Here is a 19,979-nt window from a genome sequence, read left to right on the forward strand (position 1 = left end):
ATAGACAAAATATAAACTTGAAAAAGTTATTAACTAAAACAACTGGTTTTAAATAAGGTGAGAATGAGAAACTGTAAAAGATTTAAGAGAAAATTTGAGAAACATGAAAGCCTACTACACTCAGATAGCATCAAAAGTATCATTACGTTATCAGTTTATTGGAAGAAAATGAAACTGGAAAATTCCAGTTGATGCATTATGGATATGATATCTTAAAAATTAAAAAAAAAAAAAGCAGGCTGGGCATAATGGCTTACACCTCTAATCTCAGCACTTTGGATAGGCTGAGGCTGGCAGATCACTTGAGCCTAGGGGTTTGAGACCAGCCTGGTCAACATGGTGAGACCCCACCTCTACAAAATATACAAAAACTAGCCAGGCATGGTGGTCCGCACCTGTAGTTGCAGCTACTCAGGAGGCTTAGGTGGGAGGATCACCTGAGCCCAGGGAGGCTAAGGTTGCAGTGAGCCTTGATTGTGCCACTGCACTCCAGCCTAGGTGACAGAGTGAGACCCTGTCTCAAAAAAAAAAAAAAGGCAATACTGTTCAACCAGCTGATCTCCAGCAAACTTACATTCAAAGACTCAAGTCCTACATCAAAATCAATCACTACTGCATTAGTTACACTAATAAAAAGTTACAAACAATCCAAAAGTATAATATAGAAAACCATACATTATTTATATATTAGAATGCAATACTACTAGCTATTACAGTTCTTTTTGTCCGAAGACTGACCTCTGAGAATTTGACGATATGTTAAATTTAAAAGAAAATAAAACCACTGCCTCATATCCATTAAAAGGGCTACTTTTTTTTTTTTTTTTTTTTAAAGGAAATAGGTGTTGGTAAGAATGTGGAGAAACTGGAACCCTTGTACACTGTAGGTTGATACGTAAAATGGTGCAGCCACTGTGCAAAAAGCATGGTGGTTCCTTAAAAAATTAAAAATAGAATTAGCACATGATCCAGCATTTCCACTTATGGGTATAAACCCCAAAGAATTGAATGCAGAGTCACAAAGAGGTATTTGTACACCCATGTTCATAGCAGCATCATTCGCAATACCCAAAAGGGTGAAGCAACCCAAGTGTCCATCTACAGATGAATAAATTTCAGTTTTGTACAATGAGAAAAGTTTGGGAGATTGGTTACAAATGGTGTGAATGTACCTAATGCCACTGAACCCATACACTTTAAAAATGGTTCAGATGCTAAGCTTTTTTGTGTGTGTATGAGATAAATTCTTGCTCTGTCACCCATGCTAGTGTGCAATGGTGTGATTGTGGCTCACTGCAGCCTCAACCTCCTGGGCTCCAGTGATCCTCCCACTTCAGCCTTCTGAGCAGCTAGGACTACAGGTGCATGCCACCATGCCCAGCTAATTTTTGTATGTTTTTTGTAGAGATGGGATTTCTTTCTTTCTTTCTTTCTTTTTTTTCTTTCTTTCTTTCTTTCTTTCTTTCTTTCTTTCTCTCTCTCTCTCTCTCTCTCTCTCTCTCTCTCTCTCTTTCTTTCTTTCTTTCTTTCTTTCTTTTTTGAGATGGATTTTCACTCTTGTTGCCCAGGCTGGAGTGCAATGGCGTGAACTTGGCTCATTGCAACCTCCACCTCCCGGGTTCAAGTGATTTTCCTGCCTCAGCCTCCCGAGTAGCTGAGATTACAGGCACCCACCACCACGCCCAGCTAATTTTTTGTATTTTTAGTAGAGACACGGTTTCGCCATGTTGGCCAGGCTGGTCTTGAATTCCCATCCTCAGGCGATCCACCCGCCTTGGCCTCCCAAAGTGCTGAGATTACAGGCATGAGCCACTGCGCCTGGCCAAAACTAAGTCTTTAGGAAAATGTAACTATGATTAAATAGTGTAATCTGTATAAACTTTAGGAGGATATTTGGCAATACATGTCAAAACTCTTATTGTAGAAGAATGTCTAATGACAGAGTAATGTATATATGATACATTATTAATTGCAAAAAGTCTATTTATAAACGTAATGGTGCAAGCTTATGTGTGCCCATGCATGTATGAACAGACAGAAGATACACACTGAAATGTTAACGGTTCCACGTTCTCTAAAGCAGGCATTCTTGACAGGTACAATACTTCTCCCAATTGGGTAAAACTGGATCTTGGCACAGGAGGGAGTGTGGAAAAAAGACTTTGACATTATTAATATAATAGTCTGTGGCCCTCCAAAGGGTCACAGTACATAAACAGATATACAGCATATATGTAGTACTGAAATTTTAAGGGTGGGAAAAAGTGATTAGGAGAAAATGTCTAAAAAGGCTAATTAGGGGTCAATAATTTTAAAAAGGTTGAAAAACATAGGGCATGATGCCAAAAAATAAGGCAAAGTTCCCCAATCAGTGTGAGGAATGAATGAATGAATGAATGAATGAATGAATGAATAAATAAATAAATAAATAAATAAATAAATGGTATGGGTTTCATATGTGCTGAGTACTGATTCTCTCAGGCCTTTGAGGATGCCAATCAAGGCCAGTAGCAGGGGTAGGGTTAGGGCCCTGGGGTATTTGTCCTTGGTCTGCAGCATCCTCTTTTATTTATTCCATTGTGCCTCCAAATATCATTTGCTGTGAGTGCTGTTATGTGAGAAAGGTTGGAAGCACTGAATTTCTACAACAAACATACTACTTTTTTAAGAAACAATTTTTATGATAAAAGTTTCCTTTGTGGAATACTGTTATCAATCTCTTCTTAGGCCTGGCATAATAGGGAGTCAAGAACACCAAGTTTTATTTAGAATATGCTCAAAAAATGTCAACTGTCTAGCTGTGGACACACAGGAGACCCTACCCAGCCCACTAAATCTATTGAGGAGCAGTGGTCATTTTTTGTATAACTCTATACATGGAGTATATGACTCTACCCCCATAGTTAATGAACTATGTAATTATGTTCATTAATATAATGAGTAATAAGTAATAGGCACAGATAACTCAACTGTGATTCATCTGTGGATATTCCAATTATATGCTATTTCTATGTCCAGATTTTAAAAATGAATTGAGCGAAATTGACTCTTGAGAATCTAGAATGGGAGAACTGAAAAATCAAATCACTTAACACTGGGAACTTGATGGACATTTATAAGTATGTGAGAATAAAACACATGTACATGAAGAAAATATGTGGCATAGAGAAATCAGAACAGATGCACAGAGATGCCACAGGGAGACCTGGAGACTCATGAAAGCACAGTTCCTCAGTTTTTAACACTGTCCCAGTTCCAACTCTCCTAGTACCCAACAATATTGATTTCTTTCCTTTGTCATTATTTTTTTAAGCTAGGTTGTGGGGATCTGTGTTCCTTGTACCCAGGAAAAACCTAACTAAAATATAATTCGAACCTAAAAAATGTTTTATGTTAAGAATAATCTTGCAGGAACCTGGCTTAGATGTAAAAATTAAAACCACACACATAATACCAGCATCCCTGGGTTAGAACACTACTTCTTGAAATGCTCCTCCTAGTTCTGTAAAGATCAAGGTAAAAATAAAGTAACTTGCTTTAGAAAGGTATTTTAAATAAGTTAAAAATATAAATATCTTTTTTTTGTTCTGTTTTGACCTAGGGTCTCGCTTTGTCACCCAGGCTGAGTATAGTGATGCAATCACAGCTCACTGTAGCCTCAACCTCCTGGGCTCAAGCAATCCTCTGCGTTAGCCTCCCAAGTAACTGGGACTACAGGCACACACCACCATGCTCAGCTAGTTTTACTTTTTTTTGAGACAGGGTCTCACTCTGTTGCCCAGGCTGGAGTGTAGTGGTATGATCACGGCTCACTGCTGCCTCAACCTCCCAGGCTCAAGTGATCCTCCCACCTCAGCCTCACTCGTAGCTGGGACCACAGGTGTGTGCCACCATGCCAGGCTAGTCTCAAACTCCTGGACTCAAGTGATCAATCTGCTTTGGTCTCCCAATATGCTGAGATTACAGGCATGAGCCATCACACACCCAGCTTCCAGCTAATTAAAAACTTTTTTTTTTTGTAGAAACGGGATCTTACTATGTTGCCTAGGATGGTTACAAACTCCTGGGCTCAAGCAGTCCTCCTGCCTCAGTCTCCCAATGTACTGGGATTACAGGCGTAAGCCACCATGTCTGGCCATAAATAAATATCTTAAAAATAGTACTAGCTACTCAGGTGGCTAAGTTGGGAGGATCTCCTGAACCCAGAAGTTGGAGGCTACAGTGAGCTATGATTGTGCCATGGCATCCCACTCTGGGTGACTGAGCAAGACCCTGTCTCTAAAATAAATAAATAAATAAATAAATATCTTGAAAATAACTTTAGGAGTACTATGCAGCCATAAAAAGGAATGAGATCATGTCCTTTGCAGGGACATGTATGAAGCTGGAAGCCATCATCCTCAGCAAACTAACACAGGAACAGAAAACCAAACACTGTATATTCTCACTCATAGGTGGGAGTTGAAAAATGAGAACACATGGACACAGGGAGGGGAACAACATATGCCACAGCCTGCGGGTGGGTGGAGGGAGGGAGAGCATAAGGACAGACAGCTAATGCATGTGGGGCTTAAAACCTAGATGATGGGTTGAAAGGTGCAGCAAACCACCATGGCACATGTATACCTATGTAACAAGCCTGCACATTGTACACATGTATCCTGGAAAAATTTTAAAAATAAAATGAAAATAAAATAACTTTAGAGTGGTTGGTCTATAGATTCCTTCTTATGAAAACTATGTGCAGGACTGGTTGTTAAAAAAAAGAACTATGGAGAAATTGAAGCAAATGCTTTTTAGATGAGAAACATGATCATATAGAACACCACTGTTTAACCTACCAGACTACTTTTGTGTATCCTATAAAGCAATTTCTGCTACTAGCAGAAACGAGTGTATATTTCACCCCCTCAAATACCTTGAACATCTCTTCCCATAATTTCCAAATAGTTCTGATCTTTTAAGACCTCCTGGTCATCTTCCTCCAAATCATATTCTGGCTTCTTTATTATTTTTTTGGGGTTGACCAAAAGCTGCGCTCGCTCCTTCTTCAATTTAGCTCCTATAAGAACATCCAAAGAAATAGAGCATGACAGGTATAAATTCTTTCTAAACATTACATTTAAATAAGAAATTATAATATTTATATTGTCATTACTTAAAAGCTGGGAAAAAAGCTTTCTCTTTGATTAAAACTGACCACTCTTCCACAGTTTATATAAATAGTTAAAAAAAAACACACACAATCTTGAAAGTATATATTTTTAGGGTTCAAAATAACCACATATTTTAAATTACAATGGGTAGTTATTAGTGACTACCACTACTGAGCATTTTGTTTTATATTAGGCTTTACTGAACATTTTCAATTTAAGTTTGAAAGAATTAAACTAAAAATTAAAGCAGTTTTTATTTAGTTTTACTAACCAGATCAATCCTTTGCGCTATATTTTCAAAAGAAAATGTTAAAAGTTTTAAAAGTGAAATAATCCATAAACATTATAATAAGCATCTCTTCAAATTGTACGATCACTTAATACCTCCTTCTCTATCTAGAATGTGATTAAGAACATCATCATCTCCCACAAAGTGAACCTCCAGCATCTTGTCTTCCTTTAATTCTGGTTTACTCATTGTTGCCAACCTAAACAAAAACAGTAAGTTACTCAAAAGTGATGAAGAATTCATATCAACCACCAAATTAAACATTCACATAATGAATACATGTCTTTACCTAATATTTTTAAAGTGTTTTTAAGTATAAAAAATACATTATGCATTACTGTACTACTACATATTCAACTGTAGGTAACTCAATTCTTTATCTAAAAAATTGGGGAGGCAAAGAGATTCTGAGATTTGAGAAGAGCTAAATCCAATCAAGGTAGCTAAAATATACTCAGAAAAATAAAATAAAATATTCTCAGAAAAACAATTTAAGTTTTAATGAAAGCTCTAACCAATTCAGATAAGCACATTAACAGAAAGGGGGTGGTTAATACATGAGTGTTTAGAAAAGTGACAGCCAAACAAAGAATAATGCTTTAATGGATTTTATTATCTGTTCACTAGAAAGCTACAGTCAATTGTGGGGAGTCTGTTAAACTTCACTTGTGTCCTAAGCCTGGATCAAAAAACCCTCAAGCACCTCCCTTTACTTTTATGGAATGCTTACCAAACAACTTTACAAATATGAATATGGCTTTCTAGGTATCTTGGTAACTAAACAGTAAACACAAATCTTTCGAACACTTTACACTCAGTTCCTCACTGAACAAACCTCCAGAGTTTGGCAAGCAAAAGTTTGATCAACTCTGGCTAGTCTGACAAAATGTACTTTCAGAACTTACTATGCTACTGGCCTGAAAATAACTAATGATGATTTTAACTGCTGCCAGCTAATCAGTTTACCCAAAAAATGTAAACTAAGATTCAGTGTTCTTGGTGATTTCTTTTCTCTTCTCTCTTTCTTACAATCTTGTTTTCACCTTTTCTTTTGGCAGGAGAAACTATTGACTGTGTCTCTCTTTTCTTTCTTTTTTTTTTGAGACAGGGTCTCACTGTGTTGCTGCAGCCTCAACCACCTGGGCTCAAGCAATCCTCCCATCTCAACCTCTGAAGTAGTTGGGATTACAGGCACATGCCACCATGCTTGGCAGGTTTTCCTTTTTTTGTAGAGACAGGGCCTCACTATGTTGCCCAGGCTGGTTCTGAGCTCCTGGAATTAAGCAATTTTCCCACCTCACCCTCCCAAACTTCTGGCATTACAGGCATGGGCCACCACCACAGTCATTTATCTCTTCTGAGTTCATTAACTGCAGGAAAAAAACTAATTCAATGTTACCAAATTTTATTTTGACAAGCAACATGCTTAAATGACTTCTTTCAGTTTTCATTTACCTTTTAAGGTACTACACATTCTGCAGCTGCAAAATTCAGATACAGTCACCTGTAATTGGAAAAAGAACTCAGTCAGGGTCAGCTAGCAGAAAAATGAAAGCAATGGGGCAAAAACAAGTTCCACAAGTTTTAACAAGCATGATGAATAGATACATGTAGACCTTACAAAGCCAAAGCTGTTGTAACGGTATAGTAAAGGACAAAAAGACCATTACTGATTTGGCTAGGAAGCCCTAGATACTGAGAACATCTGGATGGAGTGGGAAGAGAGGAGGACAAAATTTGAGCACTTACATTGTGCTAGACACAGTTTTGAGTACTCCATATGTATTCTCATTTAATCTGCACAACTCTATGAGGTTCATACTTTGTGTATAAAGATAATAAATAGTGGGCTGGGTGCAGTGGCTCATGCCTATAATCTCAGTGCTTTGGGAGGCTGAGGCAGGGGGATCCCTTGAGGCCAGGAGTTGAAAACAAGCCTGGCAACAGTAAGGCCCTGCCTCTATCAAAAAAAAAAAAAAAATTAGCTGGGCGTAGTGGCATGTGCCTAGTCTACTCGGATTGGGCAACAGAGTGAGACCCTGTCTCTAATTTTTTTTTCTTTTTTTTTTGAGACAGGGTCTGGGCTCTGTCACCTAGAGCAGTGGTATGATCTTGGCTCACCACAGCTCCAACCTCCTGGGCTCAGGTGATCTGCCCACCTCAGCCTCCCATACAGCTGGGACTACCAGCTTGTGCCACCACGTCCAGCTAACTTTTGTATTTTTTGTAGAAATGAGGTTTCACCATGTTGCCTAGGCTTGTCTCAAACCTCTGGGCTCAAGCGATCTACCCACCTCTACCTCCCAAACTGCTGGGATTATAGGAATGAGCCACCACACCAGGTCAAAAAATTTTTTTTAAACAACAACGACAACAAAAAATTGTGGACTTGGCTGTGATATGAAGGAAAAATTTTAAAAATAAAAATAAAAAATAAAGATAATAAATACTTCATCTATAACTTATGACCATTGCTTGTAAAACATGTCCTCTTGGGCCATTTTTCTAGTCATAATACTGTTTCCTATTATGGGGAATCTGGGTGTATTAGAGAAAAAGTTTAACCCATTTATGTAATATTTGTATAAAATAAAGCAACAGGTTTTTTGAGGGGCTGTTTGTGAGGCACTGTATTAGGCACATTTATGTACACCAGCTCATTAAATCCTCAGATTCTCTGACTTAGGTATTTTGCATCTCTCTCTTTATATATATAATGTCCCCAACTTACAAATGAGTAAACTGAGGTCAACTCATTAAATATTAATAACTCATTAAATTATTAATGCAAATACACACAATTATAAATCTATTAGGGTTGAAATCCATGTCGGACTGATCCTAACTTCTTTTTTTTTCTTTTTTTTTTTTTTTTAAGATGGAGTCTGGCTGTGTCCCAGGCTGGAGTGCAGAGGCTCGGTTTCAGCTCACTGCAACCTCCGCCTCCTGGGTTCAAGAGATCCTCCTGCCTCAGCCTCCCGAGTAGCTGGGACTACAGGTGTGCACCACCACACCCAGCTAATTTTTGCATTTTTAGTAGAGATGGGGTTTCACCATGTCGGCCAGGATGGTGTTGATCTCTTGACCTCGTGATAGGCCCACCTCAGCCTCCCAAAGTGTTGGGATTACAGGTGTAAGCCACTGCACCTGGCAGATTCCTAACTTCCTGACCACTCTATTATACCACATACCTCTCCTGCCATCAAATAAAAATGCTATCATAAATGCTTGGGGTTTTTTTTGTTTTGGGTTTTTTGTTTTTGTGGGGTTTGTTTTTTGAAACAGGGTCATTCAGCTCTGTCACCCAGGCTGGAGTGCAGTGGTGCCATCTCAGCTCACTGCAACATCTCACCTCAGCCTCCTGAACAGGTGGGACTACAGGCGTGCAATGCCAAGCCTTGCTAATTTTTGTATTTTTTTGTAGAGACGGGGTTTCCCCATGTTGCCCAGGCTGGCCTGAGCTCAAGCGATCTGCCCACCTCAGCCTCCCCAAGTGCTGGGACTGCAGGTGTGAACCACTGTGCTGGACGTTAAATGCTTGTTTTGACCTCTGAAAACCATTCATAATAGGTCTAATTATTTCTCTACATGTCAATTAGGGTTAGGGTATTCTATAGCAGGTAACTACAGAATGTCCAAATTGGAAAGTTTCTCTAACTTTCCAGTTCATTGGGTGAAACATCACTAGTTCTATCAAGCATACTTCAAAGAGCATGGCCAGAGTCAGCATAATCTACATTATTTTACTTAATTATACACTGCTGTGTACTACAAAGGATTTGAAGCAGTGACAATGAGCAAATGCAATAAAACAAATTATAAATTATAAATGCTAATAGGGAGTCTGCATCAGAAAAAATATAAAGGAAAGCAGAAAATAAAATCACACAATGAATTTTTGGCTCTGAGCTTCCTGGCAATCAAAGCAAAAAGCAAGTAAAGGTCTGTTATGTAATTCTTATTGGCAAAAGTTTAGTTGTTCTTGGGGATATGGGGACAAGATTTTCTAGGAAAATTTAAAAACAAATATTCTAGGCAACTGAGTATTGTCCTAGGCAATTTCCCTATGGTATTCTACATAAGAATTGCCTGGAGACAGGCAGCCTGAGACTTGTTTGTAGACAAGTGCATTTATACAATCATTTCCTTTTCTAATTTTGGAGCATCTTATTAAATAGTACAAAATCACCAGATTAAAGAAAATGTCTACAAAGACCTCATGAGAAACGTTTCCTTCTTTCCTTTCCAACAGTTCCTGAAAAACAAACGAACAAAAAAACCTAACAATCACACAATAAAATGCAATATTTAGTGACCATTATGACCCCTCAAGGCACTGCCTCGGTGCTTATAGGTCAACCCCTTTCAAGGAGTTACTTCAAGGCAATTCTGCAGCACCAAGTGTTAGCATTGCACCAAGTGGTAGCAACACACTCTCCTTTGAAAACAAATAAAAGATTTGCTGTAATTTTTAAAAACATAATCCTTTGAAAAAGAAGGTTGGATAGATTAGTGGTTAAGCACCAATTTTAATATCGGAGAAACCTGAGTTCCAATCTCCACTCCATACTTTATAACTGTGTGACTTTGTCCAAAGTCCTGACGATTAAATGAAATGATGTGCCTGATATATAAAAAGAGCACCACTGAATGCTCCCAATTATCGGTATTTTTACTTTAACCTTTTTCTTTTTTAGCTCCTTACTGCAGTGCACTGAGATATTTTTACTTTAAACTTCAACTTAACCATGAAGATCTCTTGTACATCTCTAACTCATTCAACATCTAACAGAAAAACTGCTCAATAAGTGATGATGTCCGTTTAACGTGCAGTGCCCTTATATAACGGTGTAGGGCCGTGCTATTTTTCTTCAGATTGCAATTTAACTGCGGGAAAGTGTAACGATTCTATTAGGATTTCAATTGTAAAATGAAAAGTAACGTCTCAACATCTTTTTAATTAAAAAGCTCTACCAAAAGAGCCTGGCTTATCAACATTTTACAGCCAAGCATGGCTCCAAGGTGACCGATCAGTTAGCTGGCAGGACACATTGGTGCCTCCAGGCTGGGATGACATCAAAGGTTCTAGCTACAGTGGTTCTGGGACGCGATCTCTTCCTCTTCATACCTCACAGGGCACTTTACCACTGTCGTTACACATCTTCACAGTTCTCCTTTTCCAACCAGAGGGCTTCGTAAGCTGGGAATCAGGTAGGTTAGTATCAGGCGTCCCTTGCACAAAAGGCCTATAACTGCGGGGCAGACTAACGAAAGGTCCTCCCAGAGTGAGCCTCTCACCTCAAGTCTTAAAGGACTTTGGCCTGCGCCTCCAGCCTCTGGCCAGTTGGCTGCGCTCCACCAGTAAGGGTTCTCGAGCCCCCGGGCAGCCTGCGGGGGGCAGCGAGGCGCAAAGACCATGCCCCAAGAGCCGAGGGAAAGTCCTGAGATGCGCGGCTTGGGACGCTGGCGGCCAAGCTCCGACGCGGGGCTGGGTGCACCTGGACGCACCTCACACGCCGCGAGCTAAGCAGAAAAGGGAGGCAGGCTGCCCCGACACCCCACTACTCACCGCTAGGTTTCCGCCTGGCGCCGATCCGGCTGCGTCACGCCGGCCGAACGACACCCCGCTGAGTCGCCGCCGCAGGGAAAGTACCTTCGGCCCCAACGGGAAAAGCCAATTTCCAGTAATTCGCGCCCGACCACCGGAGAGGTAAGGAGCCCCGGAGGCCAGCTGGGGGATGGGAAGCCTGCGTGCGGCACACCGAATCTCCCGCCCTGTTCAGGGGGCGGTGCCCGAGGAAGCCAATAGGAAGAGGAGTCGGCCAAGAGCGACGGCTCTGCCGGCCAGTCGGCGCCGGCCATTCGGCCCCGCCCATCAGGAAACCTGAGGAAAACGGATTCTTGGGCCCTGAGTTGTGGGCCTTACCTTTCCTTTCTTCTTTCCGTTTCCGGGGAAGGGAAAAGGAAGTGTTGTTTGGATCTGAGGAAGTTTGCAGAGTAGCTGGCTGAGTGGTGGCTGTTTGTCTTGTAGCAGTCTTTAAAAAGTGTTCTTTGGGGTCGGGCGCAGTGTCTCACGCCTCTAATCCCAGCACCTTGGGAGGCCGAGGCGGGCGAATCACCTGAGGTCGGGAGCTCGAGACCAGTCTGACCGACGTGGAGAAACCCCGTCTCTCCTAAAAATACAAAATTAGCCGGGCGTGGTGGCGCATGCCTGTAATACCAGCTACTCGGGAGGCTGAGGCAGGAGAAACGCTTGAACCCGGGAGGCGGACGTTGCAGTGAGCCGAGATCGAGCCATTGCATTCCAGCCTGGGCAACAAGAGCGAAACTCCGTCTCAAAAAAAAAAAAGTGTTCATTGGTTTCCCAGCTACCTTTTGAAGAAAAAGGTAATGGAAATTGATTCGCATTTCTTTTTTAAAGATTTTCTTCATTTGGCGTGAAAGGTAGGATCTTGTACATCTCCAGGGTTTGGGGTAGGGAGAAGAAGAGACGTTAGGAGAAGCACTGAATATAGAGATGGGATCGGACGGCTAGTGGGATGAAGAGGCTGGGGAAATAGAATGAATAGACAGAGAAAATGATTGACTTCAACTATCCAAAATATAAAAAAGACAAGACAGAGAAAATGAGGAAGAAAAGGAATGAACCTGGATGGGATCCATACAGTATTAAGAACAGGGTATTGTTTCATTTGGATTCACTTACTCAAAACAAAACTACAGAGTACTCTGCGAACAGAAGATAAGTATTCATTATCGAGCGAGACAACTACGATCTCTGCATTCACTATAGTTACCTAGCACGTGAAGATATTGAACGGACAATATTGAGAAAAATACCATGATATGGGAAGTGCATTGGAGCACATGGTAGGAGTAGCTAATTAAAAGTCCAGAAGGAGTCAGGAACAATTTTCTAGGAGGAAGAGATGTTTAAACTGAAACCCCTGTGTTGAACAGATTTAAAACAGGCCAAGAGGGGTAAAATTTTCCAGGTAGAAGGTCCAAATCCGTGTAACAGCTGTGTAAAATGCCAAGCATTGGGTCTGTTATTATGAAGGGCTTAGTTAGCCCTTAGGGCACTGGTCAGATTTGTATTGAAAGATCTTTGGATAAAGGAGGTAGGATTGGGAGGGAAGATATAGAGTCACAAGATTTGGGAGCTGTTTAGGAAATCCAGTTGAGAAAGAAATGATCATAGCCTTGATACCTCATTATTCCATTTTGGCTAGGTGGAGTTAAGAAAATGGAAGAGAAAGGCAATTTTTTGTGCATTATAAATAAAAAGAATTTGGGGAGTGACTAGAGACAGAAGATAAAACATAGCTCAACAGTTAACAATGATGTGTTTGAAGAGTGTTTAAAAATGTGAAGATGACTAGCCCAGCACACACACCTGTAATCCCAGCTACTTGCGAGGCTGAGAAAAGGAAGACTGTTTGCATCCCAGAGTTCCAGGATGCAGTGAGCAATGATCTCACTTGTGAATAGCCACTGCACTCCAGCCTGGGCAACACATCGAGACCCCATTTCTTAAAAAAGAAAAAGAAATTTGAAAAAAAAGATGAAGATCTAGGAATGTTGAATAGATATATTCAACTTATGTGTGTTTTTTATATATATAATTTTTTTTTTTGAGATGCAGTCTCCCTCTGCCGCCCAGGCTGAAGTGCAGTGGCAACATTACTGTTCACTGCAGCCTCGACTATCTGCTCTCAACCAAACCTCCCACCTCAGCTTCCTGAGTAGCTGTGACTGCAGGCGCACACCACCATACCCGGCTAATTTTTGTATTTTTTGTAGAGAGGGGGTTTCACCATATTGCTCTGGCTGGTCTCCAACTCCAGAGCTCAAGTGATCCACTCATCTTGGCCTCCAAAAGTGTTGGGATTACAGGTGTGAGCCACTGCACCTGGCTGTTTTTTTATATTTCTATGATGTCAGTAAACTCCCCTTCATTCCTCTCCTCACATCTTGAAAAAAGGCTTCTACAGACCACAGAGGCCTTGGTGTGAGTGGTGGGTTTGGATGTAGTTTTTATGGTATATGTGTGGAAAATAGAGGGAAGGAGCTGAGTTTTGCTTTTAGGTTGATACTAAGATAAAAACAAAGAGCCATACCTTCAGAATGGAGACACAGGATTTAGGAGCAGCAGGAAGCTGAAGTCAGAGGGGACCATAAAATGGCAACTCCCCATGTATTCACGGAAATTTTGCGCAGGGCAAGTAGACTGTTCCAAAGGGGGAAATAGAAGCTCAATATTGTAAAGGGTAGAGGCACAAGCAGCTAATTGGGTAATAGTTTGAAATTTAGGGACTGGCTTTTAAAAATCTAATCTATGAAACAGGGTGAATTGAAGACTTTTTAAATACCAGTAAAATAATAATCAGAAATTTTTATTGAAGTATAAACATAAAATTAACAGAATAGAAAAACAGGTTAACATAAGTTGGTTAGCTGGAATCCAGGCCTGAAAGGGGGAAGCCAGTAAGAAGCCTATTCCTTTCACAGAACTCCAGGTGGTAGTCTCAGGAATACGTTAAAAGCAGCATGGGTCTGGTATGGTGGCTCATGCCTATAATCCCAGCACTTTGGGAGGCCGAGGCAGGTGGATCACTTGAGGCCAGGAGTGCAAGACCAACCTGACCAACATGGTGAAACTCCGTTTCTACTAAGAATACAAAATTAGCCGGGCTTGGTGGTGCATGCCTGTAACCTGAGCTACTTGGGAGGCTGAGGCAGGAGAATTGCTTAAACCCGGGAGGCGGTGTCTGCGGTGAGCCGAGATCATGCCATTGCACTCCAGCCTGGGCAACTATAGCGAAACTCTGTCTCAAAAAAAGAAAGAAAAAGAAAAAAAGCATGAAGCCGAGACTGGAGGATTGGGTGGAAAAAAAAAAATGGAGTATGAAGCTGAGACTGAAGATTGGTTGGGAGTCGTGAAACAATTAGATGCTAGATCTCCTGTCATACTTTGTGGAGGACCAGGAGATTATAAGGTGAACCGAGAGGATCTAGACTCTACCACTAGGCACAACTGAGAGTAGAAATGAGGTCATACTGAAATGGGGAGGATAAGCTCAGGACCTCGTCTTACTTGGCTCCCAGAATGCTGGCAATGAGTCATATATCCCCTGGGCATTAAATTTAAAGACTTTTTCAGGCAAGCTAATCAGAAAAGAGAGGAGGCCCCAATTGAAAAAGCCAGTTTATTACTATAGACCTACGCTGACACCTACTAGCTGACAAGCTAGTCCCTGCACGCTGAGCTTCTGATCAATTTTAGCATTACCAAACTTTGGAATAAAGCCTCAGCTCTGAAAAAGAAAAAAAATAAAGCAGGAGCAAACATACTATGTAGAACCCAGAGAAAAATTTACTCAAAACTGTAATAAACTCTTGACGTTTTATATCTATTAAAAAAGGAATGTAAAAAGGAATGTGAGTCATCAAATTTAGATTCTTTAAGGAGAAAATTCTTAAAGTTTTAACTAATTTTTAAATAGACTGCAGAATCAAGATGATAGCACCTTATATTTTTCTTTACCTGTGATCTCATCTGTCAGCACACTGAAGAAAATCAGAATCTTTATAAATTTCTTCTTCAAGGAGATGACTGAGTTAAAAAATGAAATCTTTTTTTAAGTTCATTTTTATATTCAAACAAGGTTTTTTACCGAAACCATATTTTACTTGATCAAATTCAAGAATATGATCTCAGTTCATATCTTCCAAATTGAAATATAATCTAAATAGCTGTATAGATATCAGTGAGAGATCTAGATTAAGCAACCAGAACCAAGTAGGTCTTCTGAACAAGTTAAGATACATTTATATTGGTTCCTAAGTTTGGGAAACTCAGTTAACTTTTGTCTTTGCCAGTATCGTGAAAAGCTTCATATTGATGCTATTGCTCCTTGAAAAAAAATCCATTTTCTCCCTGGGTCTTTGAACAGTTTATTTAATAAAATTTTTGAGCCCCTACCTCAACCAGGGGCATAATGCCCAGGTATGGCCCTTACCCTTAAGGAATTTAGAATTTGGTTCGGTAGAAAGAATCAGATAATTTCAACACAAAAGTGTGTAGGCTGGGCCCAGTGGCTGACACCTGTAGTCCCAACACCTTGGGAGGCTGAGGCGAGAGGAGCACTGGAGCCCAGGAGTTTGAGGTCACTCTGAGCACATAGGGAGACCCCCATCTGTACCAAAAAAAACACAAAAATTCAAAAAGATGTACTGAGAACTACAAGGACAACTGCCATTTAGCTTAATCTAGGGGTTGGGTTGGGGGATAGCAGAGGAACGGCCAATCCAATTTCAAAAGACAAGTAGACTTAAGCAAAAGAGAAAGTACTGGAGAAGAGATTTCAAGAAGAAAGTACAAACTGGGTGTGGCAGTACAAAGGACAAAGGGTGTGATTGTGCAAATGAGTGTGGTAGTACAAAGCACTTTGTTGTTACTTAAGAATGATAGGAGATGGAGTAGAAGTAGGCCACAGGGCCTTGTATGCAGGCTAAATAACATGGAATTTAGCCCCTATATTGGAACCACTGGATAATTTTAACCAGGGCACTGATAAGCATTTAATATCCATCACTAAGGAGGATAAATTTAAGGGCAAGGAGTCTAGTTAGGAGGCTACTGAAGCAGTCGATATGAAGAGGATATGAGTTTGTGCTGTAGTAGTAAAGGTGGGAAGGATTAATTAAAAAAAAAAGGGGGGCAGTCAGCAGGATTTGGAGACTGGATAATAGAGGTGAGGGAGAGAGGAGATATAATTCTCAGGTTTCTGGCTTGGTTGCCTGGATTAGTTTATTGGTGTGATGTGAGAGAGAGATTACTGATAGAGGAAAAAGGTAGATGAGTTTAGTTTAAGGCATCTTAACTTTGAAGTGCCTGAGAGATATCCAGCTATCCAGCAGCCAGTTGGATTTAAAAGTCTAACATTCAAGAGGTCTAGGCCTAGAGATACAGATCTAGGGTCATCCGTTTATAGATTTAAGTCAAGTGGCGAAAATGAGAACTGTGCAAGGAGTGTGAGAAAAATAAGAAATGATGTGAGATACCTCTCATTTGAGACAGGCAGCAAGGGGATAAGGATAGTTACAGATATAGTTCAGAACTTTGAAGTGGTGGCGGGAAACAGGAAATTAAGCATATTTATTCTAGCATGATGGCCTCCATTTCATAGAAAAAGAGTTGAGGCTGCTGAGAAAGTGATACTTTATGTGCTGAAGCTGCGGAATAGAAACTAAAGGGAATGAGAAAGGGGACAGGCCAAGAAGTACAAGGGTCCAATGAAAATGTATTAACACCTACAGTGTTCAGTGGCCTGAGTTAGGGAATAGAGAAGGCAGAGTAAAGCATTAATATGGATGGGTCTATTCTTTGGGGTGGAGGTATATTTATGGAATGGGTTAATGATACTTCTTTCTTATATTGTCAGTTACTATACTAGGTGTTTCTCTAGGAAAAATTTATTATTGAGTCAGGTTCTGGACAGAAGAGAGAAAGCTTACCTATGTCAAAGATTGGTATAGCATTAAAGAGAATTTTCAATCCTGATTGCACATGAGAATTAGCTGGTGATCTTTGAGAACTATGTGACGCCAGATCCTACTCCCAGAGAGTCTGCATGGGGCCTGGTCATCAGAATTGTTTTAAAAAATTACCCAGATGATTTTTTTTTTTTTTTTTTTTTGAGACAGAGTTTCACTCTGCTGCCCAGGCTGGAGTGCAGTGGCACGATCTCGGCTCACTGCAGCCTCCGCCTCCTGGGTTCAAGTGACTCTCTTGCCTCAGCCTCCAGAGTAGCTGGGACTACAGGCACCCACCGCCACAACCGGCTAATTCTTTTTTATTTTTAATAGAGACAGGGTTTCACCATGTTGACTGGTCTTAAACTCCTGACCTCAGGTGATCCACCCACCTCGGCCTCCCAAAGTGCAGGAATTACGGGCGTGAGACACTGTGCCCAGTTGGCCAGATGATTTTAATGTGAAGCTAGGGCTAAGAACCAGTGAGCTAGAGACAATTAAAAATTGGCAATAAAATTTTTTGTGAGATATGCAGTGGCCTAGATCATGTATGTTAAACACACACTTGATAAAGTTTTAATAGATCTAGAATGTCAGTGGCAGATGCCTCAGCAAATAACTTCTACCCTGAAATTTTTTTATATGTCAAATTGATTTCAGTCATGCTCAGGAAAAGTGATTATATCTGAGTATCTAGTAATAAAAGAGAATATGGCAGCCAAAACCTCCAAGATAATTTTTTTTTGTACCAGGGATGGTAAAGCAGTCAGTGAGGACACGAGATGACATCATCAAATAAGTAGTGAAAGATTTGACACAGTAATCCTTAAAAATGTACACAGAGGGCTGGGTGTGGTGGCTCAAGCCTGTAATCCCAGCACTTTCGGAGGCCGAGGTGGGTGGATCACCTGAGGTCAGGAGTTTGAGACCAGCCTGGTCAACATGGTGAAACCCCGTCTCTACTAAAAATATAAAAATTAGCTGGGCATGGTGGCGGGCGCCTGTAATCCCAGCTACTTGGGAGGCTGAGGCAGGACAATTGCTTGAACCCAGGAGGCGGAGGTTGCAGTGAGCCAAGACCACACCATTGCACTCCAGCCTGGACAATAAGAGCGAAATTCCATATCAAAAAAACAACAACAACAACAACAACAAAAAAAACGTACACAGAGTAATTACAATAATGGGAATTAGTTTTTGAAAACAATTCTGAGTTGGCCAGGCGTGGTGGCTCACGCCTGTAATCCCAGCACTTTGGGAGGCCGAGGCGGGCGGATCACGAGGTCAGGAGATGGAGACCATCCTGGCTAACACGGTGAAACCCCGTCTCAACTAAAAAATAGGAAAAAAAAAATTAGCCGGGCATGGTGGTGGGCGCCTGTAGTCCCAGCTACTCGGGAGGCTGAGGCAGGAGAATGGCATGAACCCGGGAGGCGGAGCTTGCAGTAAGCTGAGATCACGCTACTGCACTCCAGCCTGGGCGACTCCGTCTCAAAAAAAACATCAAACAAACAAACAAAATTCTGCGTTTTACAGTGTGTATAAAGTCAGTGTAACATTTGTGAATAAAGGAACTATATATAGATTTCTTAACATTCTGTAATTTTACTTGGAGGAAGTGAAGAAAGCCTATGTTTGGGGAATTGCCTACTGAATATTGGAGAGAATAAAATAAAAAGCCTATTGAATATGATTGTTTTGTTTTGAGACTATTAGCATTGTTTCTGGTTTTTTTTTTTTTTTTTTTTTTTGAGAGAGGGTCTCACTCTGTCGCCCAGGCTAGAGTGCAATGGTGCGATATTGGCTCACTGCAACCTCCGCCTCCCAGGTTCGAGCGATTCTCGTGCCTCAGGATAGCTAGGATCACAAGGGTGCGCTACCACACCCAGCTAATTTTAGTAGAGACAGGGTTTCACCATGTTGGCCAGGCTGGTCTCGAACTCCTGACTTCAGACGATCCACTCGCCTTGGCCTCCCAAAGTGCTGGGATTACAGGCATGAGCCACTGCGCCCGGCCTATTATCACAGATTATATCTATCCCATTTGGATTATCACCCCGGGCCAGATAAAGACCTTTACATATCCTAAACACGAAAGACTATACGTCTGCCCTCTCTCAGGTACTTAAAAATTTAACATTAAATCATAACATAGTCATCAGCCCAACAAAGTTCTGCTTTCCTCCCATGCTACCCAGCAGCTTTTTTGTGTGGATGGGAAGGGTCATAGGAAGAACTGTCATATAATTTTAAGTTTTATATTTTGGCAGTCTCTTCTGCTTTATTATGCTGTAAAATAGCTTTTCTCAACTGAGCTTCCTTACGTGAACCACAAAAAGACTATTTTCTCATTTTCCCTCAGGATAGTACACAAGAACCACTGTATATACATAGGAGAGAAGTTAACTTATAACTGTGGATACTCAGGATGTTAGGGCTTGATTCTTTCATGGATTTAGTTTGCCTATTAGCAATCTAGCTCTGTTGAGATCCAACCCCTCCCTTTCTTCCCGTCCTTCACAGGGGGACTGGCTTTCTGGGGTAGGTGTTTGGCAAGTGTACTAATAGTTGAGAACAATCAATGCAATTATGCAGTATATTACGATGTTTAAGTTCACAAGTGCATTCGCCTGAGTGTCTATGTTCAATGTTAGCTCTTCCACTTACTAGCTCTGTGACTTTGGACAGCTGTACTTTACTTTTCTCATAAAAGAAGAATAGTACTTATCTAATGCTGTTGTACTGAGTATTAAATGAATGACTGCATTTTCTTTAAAGTGTTTAGAATAGTGCCTGGCACATCCTAAGCACCCAATAATGTTAGTTATTGTTTAATTTACATGGGAAGAATCTTTGTACCATAAAATACTGTGACTTACCTGGACAAGAGTTGTATGTGTGGGGATAGTGTGTATGTGTGTGTATGTATGTATGTATGTATGTGTGTGTATATAAAGTGCCTCCACTATTCTATTAATATCACAATTATATTACAA

General features: G+C 40.8%; 1 protein-coding gene across 4 annotated transcripts in view; it reads right to left on the reverse strand.

The window, feature by feature from the left end:
• Positions 1 to 19,851, reverse strand: part of ORC2 (origin recognition complex subunit 2) — a 62,347-nt gene extending 42,496 nt beyond the window's left edge. For 2 of the 4 annotated variants that reach the window (XM_034954787.3, XM_003820719.5), the window contains exons 1-4: positions 11,015 to 19,851; positions 6,901 to 6,949; positions 5,541 to 5,644; positions 4,919 to 5,062 (exon numbers count right to left, since the gene is read on the reverse strand). In XM_034954787.3, coding sequence (XP_034810678.1) covers positions 4,919 to 5,062; positions 5,541 to 5,634 — 238 coding nt within the window. In that variant the 5' untranslated portion in view covers positions 5,635 to 5,644; positions 6,901 to 6,949; positions 11,015 to 19,851. Of the gene's footprint in view, positions 1 to 4,918; positions 5,063 to 5,540; positions 5,645 to 6,900; positions 6,950 to 10,573 lie in introns of all 4 variants that reach the window. The other 2 variants (XM_008974162.4, XM_055108947.2) reach the window with 2 other exon arrangements.
• Positions 19,852 to 19,979: the final 128 nt, after the last annotated feature.

This window comes from Pan paniscus, chromosome 13 (genome assembly GCF_029289425.2).
Source record: "Pan paniscus chromosome 13, NHGRI_mPanPan1-v2.0_pri, whole genome shotgun sequence".
NCBI lineage: Eukaryota > Metazoa > Chordata > Mammalia > Primates > Hominidae > Pan > Pan paniscus.